The sequence below is a fragment of the Bidens hawaiensis genome, unplaced genomic scaffold, assembly GCF_021521415.1.
Source record: "Bidens hawaiensis isolate Kalapana, Puna unplaced genomic scaffold, B.hawaiensis_p1.1 tig00009922_1, whole genome shotgun sequence".
NCBI classification, from domain to species: Eukaryota; Viridiplantae; Streptophyta; class Magnoliopsida; order Asterales; family Asteraceae; genus Bidens; species Bidens hawaiensis.
The window spans coordinates 524,842-540,523 of NW_027491747.1; the positions used below are offsets into that span (position 1 = coordinate 524,842).

Sequence of the window (15,682 nt, forward strand, 5' to 3'; positions counted from 1 at the left end):
ACGGTATTCAGTCGGCGTACTCGTCACCTGTCGCCTGGTCGGATTATGGAGGTCAGGTTTCGTCATCGTACCAGCCACCAGTAGCAAATGATCCTTTTTATGGAACTGAGTCTTCATCGCACCACGGACGAAAAGATCATGTTGGGCCAAACCCAAACAATGAAGATGAGTACGATGACGACTACATACGCGAAGTGTAGGTTTCGTATAAAACAGATGCTGTAAGACATCGTGTGTTTTGTTTAAGTTAATTTTATTTATTTGTATGTTATTTAATAAACGGCTTAATAAATAGCGTAAAAATGTTTCAGATTTTTGAGAGCCGCGAGGAGCTGGAGAAATGGGTAAAAATTAGAGGACGAGAGCATGGCTTTTTTGTTGTGGTCCAGTGGTCAAGGAAAAACGCTGTGGACCTTCCATGCAATCGTGGGGGCGAACCAAAAAGAAAGGCGACGATAAGACGTACCGGCAGCATAAAAAAATGTTGTCCGTTTAAGATCATGGGCAGGTATGACTCGAGAGGTGCCTGTTGGAGGGTTCAAGTGGTAAACGAGACTCACAACCACGATCCCGTTGAATTCGAGGAGGGGTGTGCATCTTTTAGAAAAATGAACAGCGACCAGCTGGATATGGTTGAGAGTTTACACAGGACCGGCGTTAAGCCGCAACAAATCGAAGCAGCCCTCCGCGAAAAGTTTCCCGGTATGCAACTTGTAATAAAAGACATATACAACCACACCGCCAAGATTAGGAGGGATGGACTACTAGGCGACACCCCTATGAAGGTAGTTCAAAACATTTGTAGTTTTAATGTGTACCTACCGTGCTTGGAATATTTACTAAAGTTTTATTTCACCCAATGCAGGCGCTGGAAAACTTTCTCGCAGGTAACGGTTACACGTTCTATACCCAGGAGAGTGATACCGATGACAGGACGGAGGAAATTTTCTTCTGTCAAAATAAGTCGCATAAGATGTGGCGTGCGTTCCCCGTGGTGTTGATGATTGACACGACGTACAACACCAACATGTACGACTGGCCGTTGGTTCAGTTTATCGGTGTGACGTCGACATCAAAGTCGTTTTGTATCGCCACCGCGTTTGTTATCAAGGAATGGCAGAGGAACTTCACATGGGCTCTGGAGAAACTTAAACAAATGCTCGATGACTGCATGGAGCCACGCGTGATCCTGACTGACGCGGACCAGGCCCTCATGAATGCCTGCGACGCGGTCTTCCCTAATGGTACAAAAAATTTATGCAGGTGGCACATATCCGAGAATATAAGGAGGAAATTTAAGGGCTTATATAGGACGGATATGGGGACGGACTTTGCGTACTGGTGGAAGGTCCTGTATCAGTCTCCGACGATACAGGACTACGACAACCATCGCATCAACATGGAGCGTCATTTGATACAGGACGATAGAGTAGGTGAGTCCTTCGTACCAGATGACAGTTTTTAATAGCCTAAACATACGTCTTAATAACGCTTGCCTTTATTTTTCAGAGGTCTGGCAATACATTCGCAACAGCTGGCTGGATCCATACAGACACAAGTTTGTAGCATGCGGATCGACGAACGCCAAAACTACGACGAAACTACGACGAACCGAGTTGAGAGCCAGCACACAAATTTGAAAAGGTACCTCAATGGAAGCAACAACTCGCTCGACACAATTTCCAGGCACATCCTTAAAATGGTCAACTGGCAGATAAAAGAGATCGGTAAATCTTTTCACGACTCCCGTTCCAAGGTCATGGAAGGACATCGAAAACACGTCTGGTTGAAGAAGCTAATAAACAGGATGTCGATTCACGCTCTGGGTCTACTTGTGAACAAGTATGGGTTGATACACAAGATGCATGACGGCGGGGCTTCATGCGACCACCATTTGTATTCGTCTTCGGGGCTGCCATGTGCTTGTCGGATTGAGGGATACATAGTTAACGACCCGTGTATCCCAATAAAGGATGTTGACCCGTTCTGGAGGAGGCTTAATTTTGATCCAGCCTATTCGCCAAACAAAGAGCCAGACTACGAAGCGGGTCCTTGGGACATCACACATAAGCTATCGTCCATAGATGACCCTAATCAAAAGAAAAGGTTTTTTTGCCAAGCTCATATCTGCTACGCCCAGACGGTAACTGCGGTTTCCGATCAATCGCCGTGGGTTTGGGGATACATGAGAAACTCTGGTCGGATATTAGGCGGGCAATGCAGAACGAGTTGGAAACCAACGAAGGGTGGTGGAGGGCGATGTTCAGCAAAGAGGATGAAAGATTGTACGGCTGGGTTCATTCCAGCATTCCCTACTCCAACACGGTCAAACCGGCGTCGCCGAGTTGTTGGTTCAGCGTACCCGGTCACGGGCACGTGGCTGCCCAGACATACGGGTGTGTGTTAGTAAACCTAGCTGGCAATCAGACCGAATCTTACTTCCCATTGAGAATCGGTCCTGACTTGATTCCGGATCCAGTGGTTATAGGCATTGCTAACCGGGGAGGTGATCACTGGATATATATCAAACTGGTTGGAGATTTCCCAATACCTATGCCGAACCTTAATTGGGAAAGAAGCGCCATACCAGCGGCCCTCGAGTGGAAAACACTATACGGACAACGTATGGAGGAGTACAAACAGATACGCACGGGTTGGCGAAGGGAACCCTCTAACGTAGAACTAGATAGCTTATAGAAAAAACTGTATCAATATGGATGTATGTAGACACACACACACATATACATACATAAATAATAATATATAAAGAAATAATAATAATATTAATAACTAATAATAATAATAATAATAATAAATAATAAATAATAACATTAATAACTAATAATAATAATAATACTAAATACTAATAACATAATAAATAGTAATAATAATAAATCATAAATAATAACATTAGTAACTAATAATAATAATACTAAATACTAATAATATAATAAATAATAATAATAAATAAATAATAAATAATAATATTGTAACTAATAATAATAATACTAAATACTAATAAATAATAAATAATAAATAATAATAAATAAATAACAAACAAATAATAAAAATAAATAATAAAAATAGGCAGAATACGCCGCGTATATACCTATACGTGGCGTATTTATGCCCCCTTATATTGAACGCCGGCTGCTCAACTTTATTTCAAAATTCAAACTCCCTCTCGAGCATCTGAGTATCCGAGCATCCAAACACGAGTCTACGTTGGACCGACACCGACCGGATTACGACACGAGCCGAGGAGATTTGACCCGACACCGACACGACATGGAGGTAATTTTTTAATATTATGTTGATGATGATGGTTATGTGTAGATGATGATGTGATGATGATGACGCTGCTGTGTGGATGGATAAGACCGTCGGCCGGAGTCCGGCCGTCGGCTTTCAGTGACTATCAGCGGCGGCGTATAGCCCTATACGCTGCCTCTGATATATAATTTTTTTAATTTATTAACATTATCTATTTTATTATAAATATTATTATTAATTATTAGTATTTATTAATATTAATATTATTATTATTGTTATTAATTATTATTATTAATATTATAGGTATTATTATTATTGTAATTGTTATTGTTATAATTATTATTATTATTATTTGTTATTATTATAGTTTGGGGACGATGAGATTGAGGACGAGATCGAGCAGGAGTACGAGCAGCAGATGGAGCGGGGCTGGGGCCATGGCCGGGGCCGGTGCGGGGGCCGGGGACCCCCACCGGGTGACGACGTGTTGGTCACCTACCCTCATGTGCAGTTCGCTGAGGGTTCAGACGCCCACACACGATACTCTCGCCTAAGCCAGATGTTCTCGTTTCCCAACACCATTATATCCTGGTCGTTTTTGGAGCGTTGTGACGCTTACCAGCGAGCGGCTGAGTACATCGGACAGGATACGCCTTGGAGCCGGTGCTTCAGTATGCCATGATCAGGGTACTGGGAGCTGACACTGGAGGTTTACTCCACAATAGACGTTACGTAAGTTTACTCCACGTTGTTATGTTTTTAATATTTATTATATTATATTATATAACACTATGTTATATAATATTAAATTATATTTTATTATATTATATTGTATTGTATTATATTATATTATATTATATTATATTATATTATATTATATTATATTATATTATATTATATTATATTATATTATATTATATTATATTATATTATATTATTGCAGGCCCCGTGCGTCTGGTACGCCCCAGACTCGGATGAGGGTGCCAGGCGCCGATACGACACAGTCGGAGGTTTCCTTCCGCATGTTTGGGCAGGATGTCCATCTCTCTATGGAGGAGTTCGCGGTTGCTATTGGCTTATATACCGAGCAGGAGGTGACCAGCCCGATATACACGGAGAGCATCCACTAGATGCCGGAGGACGACCTGCGGGTATGGTGGAGGGCCATCAGCGATCACGACTTCGGAGATAGGCCCTTGGACACCAAGTCCAAGGTCTCCGCTATTAGGGACCCGCTGCACAAGTACGTTCTTAAAATGAATTGTATTGTTTAATATAACGTAATATATATTGATAATTATATTATATTATATTATATTATATTATATTATATTATATTATATTATATTATATTATTATTGTTGTTAATAAATTATATTATCTTATATTACACAGGTACTTATACAGGCTGATTGCGACGTCCATCGCGGATCGCAATCAGGGCGCGGAGCACTGCAGCCTGCGCGACTTGTTTTTTTAGATGTCTACTGACTCACACGCACTGCAACCTTGCTAGGGGGTTTGCAGACTATTTTGTCACCTACTTGTTTAGGCAGGGACGAGGGTCCTTGATGGGTGGCGGGTACGTCACCCAGCTTGAGATATCTCTGGGCCATGGAGCCCTGGTGGAAGGCCTGCGTATCGATCCGACCCCTCCGAGCGAGCTGGACTGCGTCCGTTGCGGCGGCATGCACATTGTGCGTTTGTTCACCGAGCCCAACGGCCCGTACGACAGACTGATGGTCGGGGCGGGGGCACGTGTGCCTTACGTCTTGGTGCCTTTAGTCGAGCCTCTCCCGGTCGCGGCACCGGAGGTGGAGCTTGTCCATGAGCCTATCGACGCGGGGGAGGGGGCCGGCGGGGATTCAGATGACGGTGGTGACGGACATGAGGATCCGGGCGCATCACAGGTACGTTTTAATATATTATCGTTTCTTTTAATTCGTCTTCGTATTAAACGTATTTCTGTTATTTTGTTGTTAGGGGTCGATGCAGCACGTTCCATGCACATATCGCGCGGTGCGTCTGGGTCTCGCCACCGACACTAGGTTGGAGGCCATTGAGTTGGAGATGAGGCAGATGTCGCGCCAGATAGACTGGCGGATGAGCCAGATGTCGCGCTAGACCGACTGGGTTGTTAGCAGTCGGGTAGCGGAGCTGTCTGGACAGCAGTACACCGTGCCACTGCCACCACCCCCCATTTTTGACCACGAGGCGAGCACGTCTGGCGTGAGACGCGGACGGGGCGATGACGTGGATGCCACGGACGGTTTGGGGCCTATGCGCAGGGGAGAGGACGACGCCGACGTTGGCGCGGTGTTTGGGGGCCACGACGACGGCTTGGGCAAGAACATGGACGACTTCGTGCCGTAGATTTTTATGTTCTAATTGTCGTATTTTTTTTATTTGTACAGTTTATCAATATAACAATGATTTTTGGTATATATATGTGTTCATTGTTTTCACCGAAATAATATTAAATATTAAATAAATAATTAATATATAATGATAATAATGATAAATAACAATAACAATAATAACAAAAAAAAACAACAAAAAAAAAAAACAAAAAAACATAATAAGACAAAACTGGTGGTGTTTTCTAGAAAAACCGCTCAATACGTCGCGTATAGCCCTATACGTGACGTATTGGACGGCGTTTTAGCAATCAGGGCGGTGTCCCTGAAAAATCCGTATCCTTTTCATCAATCTTACCATATGGGTCCACAATATAAAATTATGAAAAATAGATATAACAAAAAACCGTGCAAAATTGGCCCTCCTAATTTGAAACGTCAAAATCCTAAATGTGAAATTGTTTTCTCTTTTAGAGATAATTTAGTCTAATGAAAACCAGAGCTCTCGTTAACAAACGGAGCAGCGGTTCGAGCCCGCAACTCTTCTATACTCTCTCTTTCCTTTGCTCTCTCCAAAACCTGCAATCAACTTGATTAGTCACACAATAGATCAAGACCGTTTCTTTTATATCAATTCTAACAATCAAATTACTCCCTCATTCGAAAAAAATATTATTTTTTTTATTTGTTACATAATAATGATAAAAGGATACAATAAGTTAAATTTTTTTCCCAAACAAGCATACCAGATGACGCCCGTATAAAAGAGTGTTGCGTACTTTTTATTGGTTAATGTAAACAGCCCATATAAATGAGTGTTGCTTACTTTTTATTGGGTTCTCAAATCAGATCCACCATCGGTTACCGTCAATAACGGCAGGGTTGAATGCTTAAATTGAAAAGAGAACAAGTTTAAAATGATTCTTCAAACTCCCATCGGTTGTTTTAAAGTTCAGATTCTTGACATAGAGTGACCGTGAGTGATAAGATCGTGAAGAAAAAAAAATACTAAAAGTTATAAAATTAAATACATCAAAACAGAAATCACTATAAATAATCAGCGTCATAACTCAAATGATTTCAAAAGCTATATTGTCCCAATGATAGAAAATCTGTTATGAATAAAGTGGTATAACATTTTAAAAACAAGGCCATTTCGATATAGGCCAACCTATTTCCAATTTTATTCCACCCGTTTGACCCGCTGAAACAAACACAACCTGTAACAGCCTAGCTACCGCCGCACCATAATATTGTCCGCTTTGGCCGGGACGTACCACCATCAACTCACGGATTTGCTTTTGGTTGCCCAAGTGAAGACTTCCCAGGAGGTCACCCATCCTGATACTACTCCCACCTGAGCACGCTTACCTGTGGAATTCTCCTCTCATCCACTACCATTAAGCGCCCAAAACGCGTTATGATGGGGAAGGTATCCACCTCCTTATAAAGAAGGCTTAGTTCTCCTCCCCAACCGATGTGGGATGTCACAATCCACCACCCTTAGGGGTCCAGCGTCCTCGTGAGACCTAGCACCACTGGTTCGGCCCTGGCTCTGATACCATCTGTAACAGCCCAGCTACCACCGCACCATAATATTGGCCGCTTTGGCCTGGACGTACCACCATCACCTCACGGATTTGCTTTTGGTTGCCCAGGTGAAGACTTCCCAGGAGGTCACCATCCTGATACTACTCCCACCTGAGCACGCTTAACTGTGGAATTCTCCTCTCATCCACTACCATTAAGCGCCCAAAACGCGTTATGAAGGGGAAGGTATCCACCTCCTTATAAAAAAGGCTTAGTTCTCCTCCCCAAGCGATGTGGCATGTCGCACAACCCAAATTGACCGATTTATAGGTAAACGGCCCAAAAATGTCACCTCAACTCGTTCTGTATCAATATCAACATCCTCTGTTCTTTCTAATTGTTTCTAGTAATGCTCGTTTGGTCTGTTGTTCTCCCATAGTAGGTGTTTCTTTTTCATCAGTTATAACAATTCGATCTTCTGAAAATATCGTCAGGAAATATCATTATGGGCCCACTCCAAATTTAAAGGAGCATCTATAAATTACAAGTATATGATATATAAATATTGAATCCTAATTGTTAGGCATTGGATTTTCTGGTATCCTAAAGCGGGCGATATGTTTAGGATAACTCCAGGATATAGTATCCTCCAAAGCAACAGGTATCCTTAATATATTGTATAACTAACAGTTCAACCGCCTTTCTTTGATATTTACCAGCCTATAATGTTCCCATGATCTCCTAAAGACTCGGTCCACCGAGCAGCTACTTCAACAACGTGCTAAATGGAAGACAACAGATATTTTTTGATTTAGTCTTTCATTTCCTGATTTTTAGGCATGTTAGTTAAATTATTTCTATATAGAGCAGCTATCTCTAGATCAAAACACAACACACTACTTACACACTAGCAATAGCAATCTTCTGTAACACGATCCAACGAGAAAGAGCTCCACCACTTGTAACCAATTTCGATTATTAATAAACTGGTGGTGATAGTTTTCACCACCTGGGGTTTTTTTCTTGTCATCCTTAGGATAACGGGTTTTTTCCTCGCAACAAATTGTTGTGTTACTGCATTTTTACATTCATTTCCATTCAAGAACCACACCTCACTCACTGATTTGGTTACGAAATTACGCTTGTTAATTTTTACCCAAAACACTTTGGTGCCCACCATGGGGCAACCAGTGCTTCAATCCTTCAAAACTGTTTACTTCATTCTCAATCACTTCCATCCCTTCATCATGGCTTCACAACCAAAAACCAGTTCCATCTTTGCTCTAGTGGTCACCACCGCTTCAATTGTCAACCATGGTCCTCCATTAGTTCCGAAGAAAAACACTCAGCACAGAGGAGAACTTCCACCATACTCAGGAACCTCTACACGGGTATACCCAGTTATCTCTAACAGTGACATTTTTGCTTTGATGAAACAGGCTAAAACTCATATGGAGTAGCAAGAAAAGACCAACTTGAAGCTGCTCAAAGAGATTGAAGGGATCAAAAAGAAGCCAGGGTATGAGGTTATTCCAATCATGCCTAGGATCCTTGATTTTGATTATCCAGGATCATCTATCATCCAGAATCATAGATCCTTGGGGGCACAGCCAACAAGGACTCCGTCTCAGCAGCAGTCAGGATATTGGATACTGGGGAATTTATTCTCTGGTACCCTCGGAGTTACCCAGACCTACGAGGCAAGACTCCATCAACATGCAACCTCATTCAACCATGCCAGCCAGCTTATTCTCATCAGGATCTCCCATAGTATTTTCTGAAGTGCATGTTGGCGACGATATCCTTATGCAGACGCCACCATATCCTGAAACCACTTTTGCTGGAGATGCTAGTCCTCAAGGCTCAGGATACCAAATGCTTAACCACGATCTTAGTAAGAGTTTACTTAATGCAAATATATATGCTAATCGTGGTTCTGTGCAGTATAAGGGGATATATCCTGAGATAGCAAGAGAATTGCGGAAAATGAAGGATATGTTTCCAATATCCGCAGGATAATACGTCCCATAGCTGAAGTTCCCGCAGGCAGCCACAGGTTATCTAGATTCACCTGGCCTATATGCGATGTGGAGATCCCCAAGAAGTTCCAAACCCCAGCATGAAGCTGTACGATGGCATTACGGATCCTGAGGAACACGTGGCTCGGTACAGAGAAAGGATGGAGATCAACCCTATCCCCATTGACATCAAAGAAGCTTGCCTATGCAAGGGATTCGGTTCGGTGCTAACGGGACCGGCTCTCAAATGGTTATTGAGTATTCCTTCCAATACTATTACTTCATTTACTCATTTGATTAACTTATTCAATAATCAATTTTCTTGTAGTAGATATTTTGAGAAAATGATAGGTGATTTATATTGAATTATTCAACATAACAATGAATCCTTAAGGGATTACATAACTAGATTTAGCAGGGAAGCTTTGGATATCCCCAACCTCGACATGGTGGCTACTGTTGAAGCTCTCAAGATGGGATTGAAGAAAGATTCTCCGTTCTATGACGATCTTGTCATGACACCATGCAGGAATCTTGACGAAGTCAGAAATAGGGCTTTAAGATACATTCGGCTAGAGGATGATAAGAAGGCTCATGGAAATCTGATTATCCCGAAATACGAGTCTACCAATAGAAAGTCAGATTCTTCACAAAAGTTCTCTACAGGCCTAAGCCTTATTCAAAAAAAGATAGCCCCAGGAGAAATGCCGTGAAAGAAGACGAAGATGATGAGGAGTATCCTAAAATCTCAGAATATTGTTTTAATATTGATATTGGTGGTGTGATATGTGCCATGCAGGATTTAGGTGACAAGGCTAGATGGCCCAAGAAAAATGAAAAGTCCGGATCCAGCAAAGACAAGTCCAAATGGTGTGCATTTCGTGAAGACTTTGGTCATCGCACTGACGATTGTATAGCACTTCGGAAGGAAACATGATACCTTCTCAGCAGAGGGTACCTAAAGGAACTGTTTGGAAGAAATGAGAACAAGAGTCAGGATCCTGCCAAGATACCTGAAAGGGCACCCTCTCCACCAACCGGAGCAAAGGTCGTTGCCTTTATCTCGGGAGGTTCAGACATTTGTGGAACCTCATACTCAGTTGCCAAGAAGCGTTCCAAAGAAACAAAGATGGATAACGGAGAAAGACCTCTCCGTATCTCCACATTGACCACCCAAAAGATTATATCCTTCGAAGAGGAGGATCGATGTGATCTTCAGGACCCCCACCATGACGGTTTGTTAATTACTTTATGGATAGCTAACTGTTTTGTGCGCAGGATACTTATTGATGGTGGGAGCTCCGTAAACATCATCCAACTAGATGCTTTGAAGAAAATGGAAATCTCAGAATCTGAGATTATCCCGAGATCCTCAGTCCTCGTAGGGTTCAGTGGGGAAACCAAGAATACATTGGGAGATATCAAACTTCCAGTGTACATAGAGGGAGTAAACTCTCTACAAAATTTTTTTGTTATTGACTCATTGTCTTATTGTAATGTGATCTTAGGCAGGCCATGGATCCATGACATGAAGGCAGTACCCTCAACTTATCATCAGTGTGTAAAACTTCCAAGTTCTTGGGGGGTTATCAAGACTGAAAGCCTTCAACAGAACGCCAAAGATTGTTATTTATCATCAATGAAGTCGGTTGCGAAGCTTACTCCAGCATAACAATTACAGAAACAACTAGGGGAGGTCCTGCAAGCTAGGGATCAAGATGTGAAGGAAGTATCCTTGGATCCTCAGGATACTGAGATCAAAGTTTTGTTAGGATCAGGTATGCCTGAGGATATCGAGCAAGGATTGATATACTTCTTAAGGAAAAGAGCTTCTACCTTCTCCTGGAAACATAAGGATATGGCAGGTATCTCTAAGTCTATTATTACTCATAAACTTGGTATAGATAACTCTTTCAGGCTGGTGCATCAAAAGCGAAGAAAGTTTGCTCCTGAAAGAAACATCATCATACAAGAAGAAGTAAGAAGCTACTCAAAACCAAGATGATAAGAGAAGTCCATTATCCTAGATGGTTGGCCAACCTAGTTGTAGTCCAGAAGAAGAATGGGAAATGGAGAGTGTGTGTGGACTTCACAGACCTAAATAAGGCCTGTCCAAAAGACCCCTTTCCACTCCCACACATTGATTCAATGGTGGATGCAACTACTGGTCACGAGATACTTACCTTCATGGATGCATCCTCGGGATTCCAACAAATCCAAATGGAGCCTTCAGATCAAGAAGATATAGCTTTCATGACTCCCACAGGTATATATTGTTACTAGGTTAGAACCCACGGGTTGGTAATAAACGAATTGAAAAAAAAATCAAATATAAAAGTTTAAATAATTACAAAAACAAAAAAGTCAAATCTATTTATCGATTCCATGCTGAATAGATTATTTTTCCAAATTTTGAGAATCCAAAATTCCTAAATTACCATTCTTGGCAAATCCTCATATTTATATTTATACACCAGTTGCTGAACCACACAGAGTCAACCATACTAAAAAAATCATGCTTAACTAATAAAATGTCAAAAATTAACTAATTTTCAATTTTACACCACCTGCTACCAATGATTGAACAACCGTTTAACATTTCAAATAGCTACTCTGCTACTCTGCCGATTATGAGTTATGACCACTTAATAAAGTTCTTTGTTCACTAAAGGCAAAACCATGTAAAAGCATGCTGCAAAAAAGAGTGAATAAAAGAAAATAATTTTAAAATTTTAATACATTTACTTACGACTGAGACGATTTTTGGCGGGTGTGCATGAAACCGGAACATGCCTGTAACTGAAATAACCTACATAATCGGACAAACCCAAAACTGACTATTTGATTAAATGTTTTTCATAGACCAAACTAATTGTTTTTAAACATAATTAAAACTGAAAAAAAAGTGTTTCTATCTGATGGTGTCTCGTTACATAACTCAACTGACGTAATCAACACTGTCTAAAGACATTACAGATCAATCAGAATCAAAGAAAACAACCTGAGATCTGTTATATCGGTAGGACCATTTGATGAAAAAATTTGTTGAAAGTTTTAGAAACTTGCCTAATAATATCTAGAAAAAAACACCTTTTTGGTGTTATATAAACTGGTAGAGCAATAAAGTCCGTAAGCTAACTTACCTGCAACAAACATAACATTATGATATAAAATGGTGACAGCAGAAAAACTATAAAAATCTATATCAAAAGGAGTAAACTCTATATCCACTAATTGTCCACCTCTCAAAAAATCATCAAAAGCAAGTCCAAAGGCTTTTTGAAAGAATGCCCAATGCATGATGCAATGGTGAACTAAGTAACCGCAAAATTGAATTGCACTTAGACTTCTAGACGCCTACCCTGTTAGCACCCGCGCCCCAACTCCCAATCACTGCCTAAAACTCTAAAAGTTTAACTAATTATAATTTATAACCATACTTGACAACATATCTTAAATTATTATATTTAATTAAACAAATTTCATTATGCGGATGTTTAATCTCTCTACAAATTGATTTAAAAAATCAGTTGATATGATTTTAATAACTTCCTAATTAAAAGGAAACCATATCGATTGTGATTGGATAATTGGATCATAAAATTGACTCGGCTGTTAACGCCCTGCAACAATCAATCAAATTAATGAAATCGGTACACCTAGGTCAACTAATTTTAAATATAATTTCCCTACTTATTTCTTATTGAAACTGTAAACGTGTAAGTTATGTAACCCTACTACAAATGATAATATATTTTCAGTAAACAGCATCCAAGGATCAAATCATGAAGAAAAGCAATTCAAATGTTACCAAAAGATCCAGAAAGTGTCCAGCTCATCAAATTAAAATAAAAAAACAATCACTAATCAAGAAATAATCAATCGATTGTCCAATTCATTAAAATCAAAATCGATTAATCAATAAATAATCAATGGCTAATTATGGGTTTATAAGCGTAGTGTTTAGCAAAATTAATCTCTATTGAAGAATAATAATTAATTAAATAGTAAAAATAATTAAGAAACCTTGATTAAGGGATTTGGTTGCAGCACTTGATTTGCACTTCATCGTTGCTTGAGAGTAAACTTTGTTTATCTAGGGTTTCTTAGAGAGAACAAATGGACTGAGAGTGTGATTTGCAATAATGAAATCGGGTTAAAACATACCTGGATCCTGCCAAACCCGTTTCATAACCCACATATCTAAAATGGTGTTTGAAGTGCCAAGTGGATAAAAGAAAGCTTTGTGAATGCCATGTGGCATTTTAAATCAATATGGTGAAGGCTATCTAAAATCCTATTTTTTTAATTATATAGGAAGATATTGCAATGCCTTTTGGACTAAAAAATGCAGGTGCAACATACCAAAGGCTAGTCAACATGATGTTCAAAGACCAACTGGGGGACACAATGGAAGTCTACATAGACAACATGGTGGTAAAATCAAGAAGAGCTGGGGATCATCTCAAAGACTTGGCAACAACATTTGATATCCTTGATAAGTACATAGAAGGTGCAGCATACCAAAGGCTAGTCAACATGATGTTCAAAGACCAACTGGGGGACACAATGGAAGTCTACATAGACAACATGGTGGTAAAATCAAGAAGAGCTGGGGATCATCTCAAAGACTTGGCAACAACATTTGATATCCTGGATAAGTGCAACATGAAGTTGAATCCTGCCAAGTGCCACTTTGGAGTCAAAGCAGGAAAATTCCTAGGATACATGGTCACTAAAAGGGGAATAAAAGCAAGCCCCAAGCAGATCAAGGCTATCCTGGATATCAAATCACCAATAAGCGTCAAAGACGTCCAAAGATTAACTGGAAGAATAGCAGCTCTCAACAGGTTTATCTCAAGATCTTCAGAGAAGTGCAAAGACTTCTACGATATCATGAGGAAGAATCAGAAGTTCGAATAGGTAGATAAGTAAGAAAGGGCGCTGGTATCCTTGAAGGAATACTTGTCCTCAGCAGCACTACTGATGAAGCCAGTTGATGGTGGACCACTTTCTTTGTACTTAGCCGTTTCGGGGAGTGCAATAAGTGCTATCCTAGTCAAAGATCACGAAGGTCAACAACATCCAATATATTATGTAAGTAAAAGCCTACTAGATGCTGAATCCAGATATTCTTATCTTGAAAAATTAATTTTGACACTTATAATGGCTTCTACTAAACTAAGACATTACTTTGAAACTCATGTTATTCATGTAAAATCTAACTATCCTATTAAGGCTGTTTTGAGAAAACCAGAAATGTCAGGTAGGATGGCAAAATGTGTTGTGAAAATTAGTGCATACGATATCTTATATGAACCAAGGAAAACCATCAAATCTCAGGCACTTGCCGAATTTGTGGTTGATTTTAGCCAGGATATCCTTGAAGAAGTAGAAAAAGAAGTTCAACAATTGGAGGTCAAGGAGAACTGGATCTTGCATACAGATGGAGCCTCTAACATAAGAGGAACATGTTTAGGTATCCTACTAAAATTGCCACAGGGGGACATTATATCTCTATCTATATCTTGTCAATTTTAGGCTACTAATACTGAGACTGAATATGAAGCCTTAATAGCTGGATTACAATTAGCTAAGGATAAGAGGGTCAGATATCTTCAGGTTTATGTTGATTCTTTATTATTAGCTAACCATTTTAACGATTCTTATGCAGCAAATGCAAAAAAATTAGCAAAATATTTAGAAACAGTTAGGCAATTAGCTATGTGTTTCAAGATGTTTGATATAGTACAGGTACCTAGAGAAGAAAACTGTAACGTCCGTAAGTTTCCGGTAAAAGATTTAGCCTTGTAGTGTTACGTACACCTTCGGGCTTGACCCGGCTTTCTTCCGAGAGCTCCTGGCCACTCCCGTAAACATTTCTTGCTTAACTTTTCATGCAAGTTCAACTCCTAATAAAGTGGAAGGGCCAGAATGTAACATTTTATATTATAATCAAAATCAAAACCCTAGCCCTCCTAGTATGTCCGATTGGCAGCAGCAGCTTCCCCAAACCATCCGATTTTCTTTTTCCAGCCAACATTTAAGGTGTAAAAATCTAATTCAAGGTTAGTCCTATGTCCCCTCTAGTCTTTTACACCTAATTGATCGTTAAACGACTTGTTGTAAACTTGTATGGTGGCTGTCCAATTGAGGAATTCAGGGGCTGTTTTGATTAGGGTTTTTGCACCAAAATCTTACTAGGTATGTCACTTACATCATACCAAAATTCCATGGCCAATGGAGGTGTTTAGGTCGGTCAATCGATTTTAGTTCGAAAACTAGGGTTTATCGGGTGTAGATTTGCAAATTGTTGAGTTTGATGCGTTAACTGATCGGGTGATCGACCGAATCAGTTTGTACAGCCCTAGGGGGTGTTTAAGGGCTGTGGAAAAATTATTTTTTTTATGCTCGAGGCTGTTGTGGTTAGTGTTTCGTCAATCGAGTCGGCGGTGCGCGAATTTTCGTTTAAACGTTAAAGTAAGAGTTGTAAAAAGGAACCGT

The 15,682-nt window shown here is 40.2% G+C and overlaps 1 protein-coding gene across 1 annotated transcript; it reads left to right on the forward strand.

The window, feature by feature from the left end:
* Positions 1-10,307: 10,307 nt before the first annotated feature.
* On the forward strand, positions 10,308-10,850 carry LOC143533828 (uncharacterized). Its single transcript, XM_077028481.1, has one exon. It carries the CDS (start codon positions 10,308-10,310, stop codon positions 10,848-10,850), a length of 543 nt encoding a protein of 180 aa, XP_076884596.1.
* The last annotated feature ends 4,832 nt before the right edge of the window (positions 10,851-15,682 follow it).

Bases quoted from the DNA above. Each gene is read 5' to 3' on its own strand.
- LOC143533828 (XM_077028481.1), top strand. From the start codon at position 10,308: ATGGATAACGGAGAAAGACCTCTCCGTATCTCCACATTGACCACCCAA.